General features: G+C 46.3%; 1 protein-coding gene across 1 annotated transcript; it reads left to right on the plus strand.

The window, feature by feature from the left end:
* The first annotated feature begins 440 nt into the window (after nucleotides 1–440).
* Nucleotides 441–9,729, plus strand: LOC138580949 (zinc-binding protein A33). The gene is made up of 9 exons (XM_069651900.1): nucleotides 441–741; nucleotides 2,231–2,302; nucleotides 3,562–3,719; nucleotides 6,035–6,439; nucleotides 6,684–6,779; nucleotides 7,333–7,566; nucleotides 7,981–8,003; nucleotides 8,097–8,227; nucleotides 8,555–9,729. The coding sequence occupies exons 1-9, from the start codon at nucleotides 561–563 to the stop codon at nucleotides 9,097–9,099; spliced, it is 1,845 nt and encodes a 614-aa protein (XP_069508001.1). The 5' UTR covers nucleotides 441–560; the 3' UTR covers nucleotides 9,100–9,729.
* The last annotated feature ends 259 nt before the right edge of the window (nucleotides 9,730–9,988 follow it).

Consider the following 9,988-nt stretch of genomic DNA (forward strand, 5'->3'; position numbering starts at 1 on the left):
AAAGACTAGGGTGTCCGCTCTGCTCATCAAGATATGAAAAACAATGGGCATTCCTGAAAAGCGAGATGTCCTCGCATTTGGTTGAAAGATAGGAGGTTAAAATGGGATATCAAGCAAACCTTGTTGTCAAAAGTAGTCAAATTGAGGAAATAAATAGAATTGAATGATTGGCAACAATACTGAAAGTCGAAATTCGTTACAAAAAATAAGACTACATATACGCGTTCATTTTTATTTTTCTATTTTTTTTTAATTCCAGTGTGCAAAACATATTGTCGTTATGGCTCTGAGAACAACAAGGAAACTACCCACAAATAAAAGGCGAACAGTCCCATCTCAAAGTGATCGTAAAATGTGAGACTGAAGATCGAGGTTGTTATCGAAGACACGCCTTTGTCAGCTAAAGCGCAAGCGCTCGCGCTGACCCGTGACGTCACACAGCTTGGTTCCTCCATATAAACGCCCGGCAAATCGTACTTTCTTCTCTTCTCCTGCAGCAACGAGCGAGAAACATCCGCGACTTCGTGTGGCTGCTTTCGTTGTTCCTTAAGAGCGGTACTATGGCCAACTCTACCACCGCAGAGCCAGAGAAGATGGAACAGGGCGAAGAAGAGGAGGAAGAAGAGAATGTGGATGGTGACGAGGAGGATGGCGAGGAAGAAGAGGAGGAGGACCTGGAGCCTGTTGATACCGTGACCGTTGGGAGCACGTACAAGTGCCGCAGGAATGACGATACCTTGCGTAAGGAGGGAATGGGAATGGGATTCTATCTGATATTGACTTGACGGGTGTCGACAATTTTGTCAGCTTAATCGTTTATCGGTGGCTATGTACAGTTTAAGGTAATTTAGTATAGTCCTGCCAGGGACGTGATACACGGTACCGGGGTTTAGTACCGCGATGCTAGTTTTCTTGTCCCATGGTGTCCCCCCTTTATCCCAGCTTAAGTTATGCGCTACATGGTATCACTCCATCGAGTTACATTTAACTGCGCACGCATGCCATAGAGATCAGTGGCCCGTAAAATAGTTTGCAAGGCCGGAATGATGCTGTAGCTTCTCGGTTTTAAGCCCGGGCCCTAGTGGGTTTGCATTTCCCTTAGAGGCTACCGCCGAAGGGAGCAACTCCTTAAAGTGTATTGCAAGGCCGGTATGGCGCTGCCGTTCACCGGAGCGATATCTGAACGTTAAACTGTATGCGGAACAGGCCGGGGACGCTCGTGGGTGTGCTTTTTTTTCTCGCAAAGGCTACACCGAAGGGAACAGATAGAAAGTGAATTCCCTTTATTAGAGGATTACAAGACCGGGATGGCGCTGCCGTTTTACGGAGCGTAATCTGCACGTTACACCTTATGGGGGGGGTCAACCCTGGACCCTCGGGTGTGCTTTTCCCTCGCAAAGGCTAAACCGAAGGAAACAGATACAAGGTCGATTCCCTCAAGCGCCGGGATGGCGCTGCCGTTCACCGGAGCGTTATCTGGCAGTTGCCGCTTCTCGGGAACATGCCCCGGTTGTAGTGGATGTGCTCTTGCCCCCGAGCTCCTCTTAAAAAAAAAAACTAGGCCCAATGCTGCTAATGCCGCCATCGTAATGATATGGCGCAGTTGCTAAATGCAGTGGCCGCTGCCTATTGGCCCATCTGTAGTCACATGCCTCTTATCCCTACTCCATGTTTGATAATCGGCACCGCGCGGCTCGCGCCCGTTGTACGGCGCGAACTGAGTCCGCCATTTTGGGTTCAAACGCTGGTCCGCCATCTTGGCGGAGCGCACCGCGCTAATGGTGGCAACATTGCACCTCGGCCAGTGCCTTGTTCCCAGCGTTGCTTGATTTGCCTAGAGTAATTAAGTGGAATTGTTTTTTTAATAAATTGGGATTGCGCTGCTGCAATGCGATGGCTGGATCGTCGCCGCAGCATGCGCGCAAGCCAAGCTGTACTAGTTAGTCCTCAATTACGCACAAAGCAAGTAAGCAGTTACCCGTATATATTTTAACGAATGTACATTCGTTAAGTGGTGATCCAGTCGTACGTCGTATTGCCATGTAATGTTCGCATAACTGCCATATATTGCACTCCTTAAGGGCAAGGAAGCTTGTCTCAACGGAAGGACGATCCAGCAGCACTACGGTAGTTTGGTAACTAAAGTTATAGTAAGTTTGCCATAATGCTGAGCAGGCGCGTAGTGAAGCCTTTCGGTAATATGGGATTAAGTTTTTGTTTTCGCCAACAGATGTTGCAGAGATTGTGAAGACCCGAAAGACAAAGGAGAACGTGGAAGAGTTCTATGTGCACTACGTTGGGCGTAAGTTCCCGTATGATTATTCATCTCGCGGTGGTTATGCAACGCGCGCGATTTGACTACGTTAACTAACCTTTTGTGCATTTTTTCAGAAACACGCGCTGAAGTGCACTTGAGATCTAGTTACTGGTTAATAACTGTAGTGTAAGCATTTTGGTGTACACGCGGCAATTTGATACGAATTCTGGCCTTCGGAGGTCAGAAAACTTAGGCTGCTGTAGTTGCTATATCCATTTGAAGGTGGCCTCTTTGAAACCTTGCGTTTGCCTGCCGACAATGATTTTATTTAATGGCACTGGGTTATTGGCTCCGGATTTACAACAGCCTCCTGCTTGTATCTCCCTCTGTGGGCTACCCCGTGGCACTTGGAAGCTAAAGCCTTGGAAATGGCTCCCGTAGTTGTATGTCCCTTATTAGTTAAATGCACTGTGTTCACTGGGAGCACAATTTCATTTCCGCTGCGACAATGTTATTTAATGGCACTGGGTTATTGGCTCCGGATTTACAACAGTCTCCTGCTTGTATCCCTCTGTGGGCTACCCCGTGGCACTTGGAAGCTAAAGCCTTGGAAATGGCTCCCGTAGTTGTATGTCCCTTATTAGTTAAATGCACTGTGTTCACTGGGAGCACGATTTCATTTCCGCTGCGACAATGCTATTTAATGGCACTGGGTTATTGGCTCCGGATTTACAACAGTCTCCTGCTTGTATCTCCCTCTGTGGGCTACCCCGTGGCACTTGGAAGCTAAAGGGAAATGGTTCCCGTAGTTTTATCTCCCTTAGTGTTGCTTAAATGCACTGGTGTTCACTGGGAACACAATTTCATCACTACCATCAATGTTGGCACTGGGTTATTGGCTCCAACAGTCCTGCTTTTGTATCTCGCTCTGTGGGCCTCCCCGTGGCACCTGGAAATTAATCCCTTGGGAATGGCTACCGTAGTTGGGTGCCCCATACTGTGGCTTCAATGGACTGCTGTTCCCTGGAGCACAATTCACTTCGGTTTGTTACACTATAGCATAAGGTTTCTTAGTAAAAACAAATATACCTTTCGTGGCCGTTTGATAGCATAGTTTGTTTATGCATTGGCTGGGCTCATGAATGCTGGTTGAGCCCATTATATTTATATTTGAGGTTTTAATTATTCGGTGATCAGCCTTTCAGCGTATTATCGTGGGGGTTCACCTGACCGAATACTCTGCACTGGGGTCGCCTCAGCTCATGTTGTATGCGAAAGTGTTTGTAAGCTCATTTTTTCTACAGTGAACCGTCGGCAAAATGAATGGGTGGATAAGTCTCGTCTGCTGCAAGCCAAGGAAGTTAAAGCTGAAGAGAACAACACGGAGGAAACCAATGACGTTTCAGAGAAGGGCGCCAGGGGCAATAAACGGAAACTCGAGGATGGCGACGCTGATCAGAAGGTAACGAGAGTTGTCCGTGCGAACCCGCCATGGTAGCTCTTCTTTCTTACCAGTGTCTAGTTGAATAGCGAACGGGGTGCATTTTAAGCCTAGTCCATTGTTGATCGCCACCGCATTTTCCTTCAACCAGTTATCCAGTTTGCCCGTGTTTGCGCCCTTAATGGCTTTCGGGCCGATTGCATAACTGTGGAAACCGTTGTGCACGGTTTCTGATTTATGCGGGAAGGCCAGTAGGGCTTGATTGATACACGCTAAGGGGTATAACTGTTTTCAAGGTATTGAAAACGCTCGCGTATTTGTCTATGAAATTGGACTGTAACGAGGCGCAAGGGATGCTCTTATCTCTTGCTCCCTAAGGTCTCGCGGCTTTCTCCGCAGGGCCTAACTGCAGCATCACAAGTTGCCAGTAATAGTTTTGACCATGTCTTCATGGGTCTAGATTAAGTTGCGTATGGTACGCATGACCGTCAACGGACGCTTCCTTTCACCAGTCATTTCGACTTGTGCCATCACGATGCCACCCCGTTTAGGCGATTCGGATTTACCTATGTAATAGTGCGGTGGGATGGCTGGCTTGCCTCTAGTAGTTGAAGGCACGTCGGTCACAGTATAGACTGTCCACGTTAAATAGCTTTGTATTGCTGTATCCCTTGTTTTTTTTAATAGAATTGGTGCCCCGTCTGGGGTTGGACGGTTTTTGAGTATGTACTGATCCGTTACATAATGATTAACATGGATGTTGGTCGCCCTTAAGTGTCCCAAACCGACATGGCCTAGCTTGGGCGATGCACATGCCTCCATGGAAATGGATGCATGTGCACAGTACCATTCAACTAGTATTTGATAACGTCAATACTGTAGTCGTATTCTGATTCTCAAACCTGCTTCGTCTAAAAGACGAACATATCTTTGTGGCCTTCACGGCCATTTACGGGCTATGGGCGGTTTTGTGCCCATGCAAATGTACATGTTGGTGAAAAACTGAAATCGCACCCTATTTTTGTAACTCGGTTGTATTTCTTCCCTTGTGTATGCATGGAAGAAGCACAATTTAAAGCGACTCGGATGAGATGTTTTTTTGTACAAGCTCTGCTTCGACTGGTGTGGTAGAGAAAGCTACATTTATGCATGTCTGCCACACCAATCTTGGTAGCTTTATCGGTATACGTTTTCGATTTCTCGTAGGTTTAATGGGTTGGCACGCGACTTGAAACGGTAAAGCCGTTCCTATAGTCCGTGATCTCGCGCACCTTGGATTTCACTGCGTCGGCTTTTGTGCTTTACATTAATCACGTACCTGGAACCATGACCAAACTGCACCGGGGCCAGCGATGGTCCCGATTAAAGTGGACGTATTTCCAACATCTTTATTTTCTGGCCATGTTGGGTTGCGGATTCACTTAACCAATGTCGCCAAAGTAATTTGGGGCATGGTGTAATATTATTGGAAAGACTTGAGATGAAATGACGTCCAGCACGTCTAAATATGCCAATGGTCATTAGATTCGCACATGAACTCCCCCAACCCCCCCCCCCCGCCCCCCCTCCAGCCTAATGCCTTGTCCTAATCCCCCCCTCCCCGCAGCCCAATGCCTTGCCCTGGTCCGACCACGACTTGGTTTCCTCAGATCCAACCAAGGGGTGTAAAATGCCATCTACATTTTATGGTGGAGCTATGCTGAGCTCAGTTGCCGTCCCTCTAAACTGTGTAACCTTTTATATTTTATAAGACTCCATACACTCCGTTATCGTTTTCATTACATTTGCCCATGGGTTTGCTTCTCGAGCTTTTGCGAACCTGACCGTAAATTCACGCCACATCGGTAGGCGTGAAAAATAGGCACACTAGATAGATTGCAAGCAGGAGCAACCTAGTTTACAGTTCTGAACCCTGGTTTGCCCACGCCCACCAATTTTAGTGGCGCATTTTAAGGCACTAGCCTTGCCCTGGTACCATGTCTCTTGTCCGGTGGTTCCGCACTTTGCCCAACTCCCAACATTAAGTGAAATGCTTGCCCTCCTTCGTCCACTCATTATAGTGTCACATTTAAGGCACTATCCTTGTCCTGCATATGCCCTGGTACCAGGCGAAGGTGTGGGTGGAGACTCTACCAACCCTGAAACCAGTGCGCGCGTAGAGCCCAGGATTGACCTGTTGTAGTTGCTGATTGGTTGCTAGCACCGTTCATCTGATCTAATGCCTTGTCATTCAGGCAAAGGGGGCCCATATACACCCCGAGGCATTTAGCATAGGGGGTGGGTGGGGCGGCAATAAAAGGTTTGCATCACTTGACGCTTTTTATTTCTATTTCTAGAAAAGGAAAGTTGACGAAGCGGAGGACGACTTCACTGAAGATTTGACCTGCGGTCTGTGCAGGTCTCTGTTCAAGGAGCCAGTAATCTTGGAATGTGGCCACAACTTTTGCAAACAGTGCATTGATAAGTCTTGGGAGAGTGCCACCGCGTTTTCTTGCCCAGAATGCAAGGAAGTATTGTCTGAGCGGAAGTATACAACCAACCGAGTATTGGCCAGCCTGGTCAAGAAAGCTGCTGTGTCGGTGAAGGACGTAAAGCCCAAAGAGAAATGCGACGAGCATGACGAGAGATTAAAGCTGTTCTGCAAAGATGATGGAACCCTGGCCTGTGTCATCTGTCGTGACTCTCTGAAGCATTCGGCTCACAACTTCCTTCCCATCCAGGATGCTGTAGGGGTGTACAGGGTGAGTTAATTAATGTCGGATGGCTGGAGGGTTGCCTTTCGTTCCGATGTCGGCTACTAGAATGGAATATTCCAGTGGGTGGTTTAGTTTTGAGTGTTTGGCGCGCTTATTTCTCTCTATACGGGGTTAGTAATGATTCTTGTACACCGTGCGATGTAATTTAACATTGGGATTCTTCGGTATGTTTAATTTCGCTCGGTAAAAAAGTTTCCCTTTATTCCTAATGGACGGTTCTTCTTTTTAGGACCAGTTAATTGCTTTAGTGACCCCGTTGGAATCTACAATGAAGGAAAACCAGAAGCTGAAGTCTGAGCAAAGCCAGAAGATCACTCTGCACAGAGTAAGTTGGTTGTCTAGCACAATATGTTGATTTAAGGGTGGGTCATGTCACCCTTTTCCCGTTTTGAGCTTCAGATTCCTCAACACACGTGTCTTTCATCAATGAGTCCACAATTTACTATCGAGGGAGAGGAGTCCCAAACCTGCATGGTCACGTGTTTACCATTGCCATAGATCACCTGCATTGGCAGTGACCTTACACTGTTAATCACTCGATTGGTTTGTGCAGATTGTAATTGTCTGCGCTTTCTCTTGGTAAAGAGCCAATGGGCCCCACTCACCTGCCACTCCGGGGGGGGGGGGGCGAGGTTCTTTCAAAAGTGAGTACGGTTTATAGATTTTGTGCAGATATGGCTAAAGCTGATAAAGGGTTAAATACCGTCACGCCAGCCAGGTAATTTTTTTACCCACTTTGCCGGAATTTGCTTGGGGCGGTACCCTTTCCCGAAAATGTGCCCCCTCTAACTGTATTACCAGTCGTGTCTAGAAATTTTTTCTTAAGCCTAGAAGGCCTAACTGGGTCACTGACCTTTTGAATTGTGATTTGTTTTTAGGATAATCTTCTTGATTACAAGAAACACATCGAGTCTGAGTTTGAGAAGCTTCACCAATTCCTGCGTGAGAAGGAGACCAAAATGGTTGAAGATCTCAATGGTGAAGGGGAGGTGCTGCTGAAGGAAATGGAGACAAACCTGGTTAAAATGACCGACAACTGCGAATTTATCGAAGAGGCAATCTCTACGACACAATCCAGGCTCAATGAGAGTGATCCGATCGCTTTCCTGACGGTCAGTTTCTTGCATGATGTATAGTAAGCAATGGCCCTACGGGCCCTGGGGGTTGCCTTTATAAAGTTGGCACAATTTAGAAGATGTGCGCACCTTGTCAACCCACTTATTGCCTGTCTACCATGTTGCGGCACTGGTAGCCTGCCTCTGTTTCTCTACATTGGTGTGTTGGTGCAATTGGCTGCCAACAACCATGCCCCCCGATCCCAGCAAAACATGACGTCTTGACTCACAAGTAGTTTGTAATGTGCATCTTCCCCGCCTGAAGGGCAGCAGTTTTGCAGGCCATGCATCCCAGGGTGGGTTGGAGAGCCAGTCTATACACTTCTGCTGTAAATGGCTTTTTCTGAACAATATATTGCAGTTGTAATGCGCACACCACCTTGTTCTAATTGGTTTATCTTTACTCTGCAGGATATAAAGAGCTTCATTGAACGGTATGTATCGGCTCGTTCTCGCTAACAAATGATTTGAAAAAGCTGCTAAATTCTATGAACTTTTTGTGTAATGCATACACCGTTTGTTTGCAGGTGCTGTGAGGAACACAGGAAGGGAGTTCCTGCCGAGAGTGTTCTGGTTAACAAGGATCTCAGCCAGGGTCGATTCAAGGGTCCAATTCAATACATCGTATGGAAGGAGTTGAAATCTTTTGTTCAGCCAGGTATGTTATTTCGTATAGTTTCGACTACATTGTTCGGTACACTGGTATCTAATGTTTCATTATTTAAATCGTAAGCATCCCATGGCAGTAACCCCCTCCCCATACTTGGCTCATATATTCAGTCAAAGCCGTACTCGTCTCCGCTTTATATTCTAAAACTGTCCCATACCTGGCCATCAGTCCCACACTAGTGACTATTAAAGCACAGCTATAGTTTCGTTTGCAGTTTCCTGCCTTTGTGTGCGGCATACATTTGTTTTTTACAGAAATTGGTTGTTACAACAAAACCTCAAGATTACAAACGTATGTGTTTTTTTTTTTCTGCAGGCCTTTCTCCGTTGACGCTCGACCCTCAAACTGCACATCCCAACCTTGTGCTCACTGAAGGCTTGACTAGTGTGAAGTACACTGACACAAAGCAGCAACTCCCAGATAACCCGAAGCGTTTCAGCCAGTGTATTTTAGTCCTTGGTGCTGAAGGATTTGACTCGGGGAAGCATTACTGGGAGGTTGAAGTGGGTAACAAAACTGCTTGGGATGTTGGTATGGCCAGCGAGTCTAGTAACAGGAAGGGCAAAATCAAGCTTAACCCTAAAAATGGCTACTGGGCAATCTGGCTGCGGAATGGTAATGCTTTCAAGGCTCTGGAGTCTCCATCCAAGACTCTGAACCTGACTAGTAAACCGCAAAAGATTGGGGTGTATGTAGATTATGAAGGAGGTCAGGTGTCCTTTTACAATGCAGATGACATGTCGCCCATTTACACTTTTAACGGGGTCTTCACTGAAAAGCTATACCCATATCTGTCACCATTCCTTCAAGATTCTGGCAAGAACGCAGAGCCACTGAAACTGGTTCACAACAAAATGTAAATTTGCAAGCCTTTCTCCAGTCTGCAAGTTCACTTGCTAGCCCGTAATGTTGACCCCACCCTTGTTCCAGCATGACCATTCTAGCAGTGATTTCCAGTCTCCATGTGCATTTCAGCACATTTCATGTTTTGCTTTGGGCTTCCCAATTCATCAGTTGGCCCTCTGCTTTAACCTATACCATGTGTAGTTAAGGTTTGCCTCTCTATTTTTTCCTTTTAGAAGGGGGTGGGTCGCGATTAAAGGGCGCTAAAACTATGTTTACCATTCTTGGATTGCAGTCTGCTGCTTTTCTCTGGAAGAGTAACTTGTGTAAAGCTGACCAATTTAAAATGTGCATTTGAGTTAGGCTGAATCGTAACTTTGAGGCTGTCGTCCCATTGGTTATAAAATACTGTACCAACGTAATACATTTTGGTTTTTATGGTTTCAAAAATGCGTTAGATTTTATAGTTGAGGAACCAATTTCAATATTGCAGTAGTTTATGGCATTTCAATGTATATTTTCATTCTGGCAAACGTCCATGTGTAATTGCTGATTCTGTTGTATATTTTGCTGTTAAGCGCGCCTTGTTGGTTCATCGTTGGTCAGAATGTACTGCTGTTTTCTTAAAATAAATATTGAAATGAAAACGCTGTGTTTGGTGTATTGCAAGCATCAGAAAATGTCAACCTTTACAATCCGATCCCGAAATTGGCAAACACGTTTCCATTGCACCATAAGTTTGAGGCTTCCAAGTTCTTGGAGGAATCTGGGGGGGTTCTAGCATTGTCCTCATTGGACCAACCGGGCAGCACATTGTGCGACTCCCCACTTGACACCTGGCACCATCCTTCAACATTAAGTCGACCAATTTCGTGACTCCCGTAAACGGTTTAGCTTATGGCAGTA

This window comes from Ambystoma mexicanum, chromosome 3p (assembly GCF_040938575.1).
Source record: "Ambystoma mexicanum isolate Mex_15411 chromosome 3p, UKY_AmexF1_1, whole genome shotgun sequence".
Taxonomy (NCBI): Eukaryota; Metazoa; Chordata; class Amphibia; order Caudata; family Ambystomatidae; genus Ambystoma; species Ambystoma mexicanum.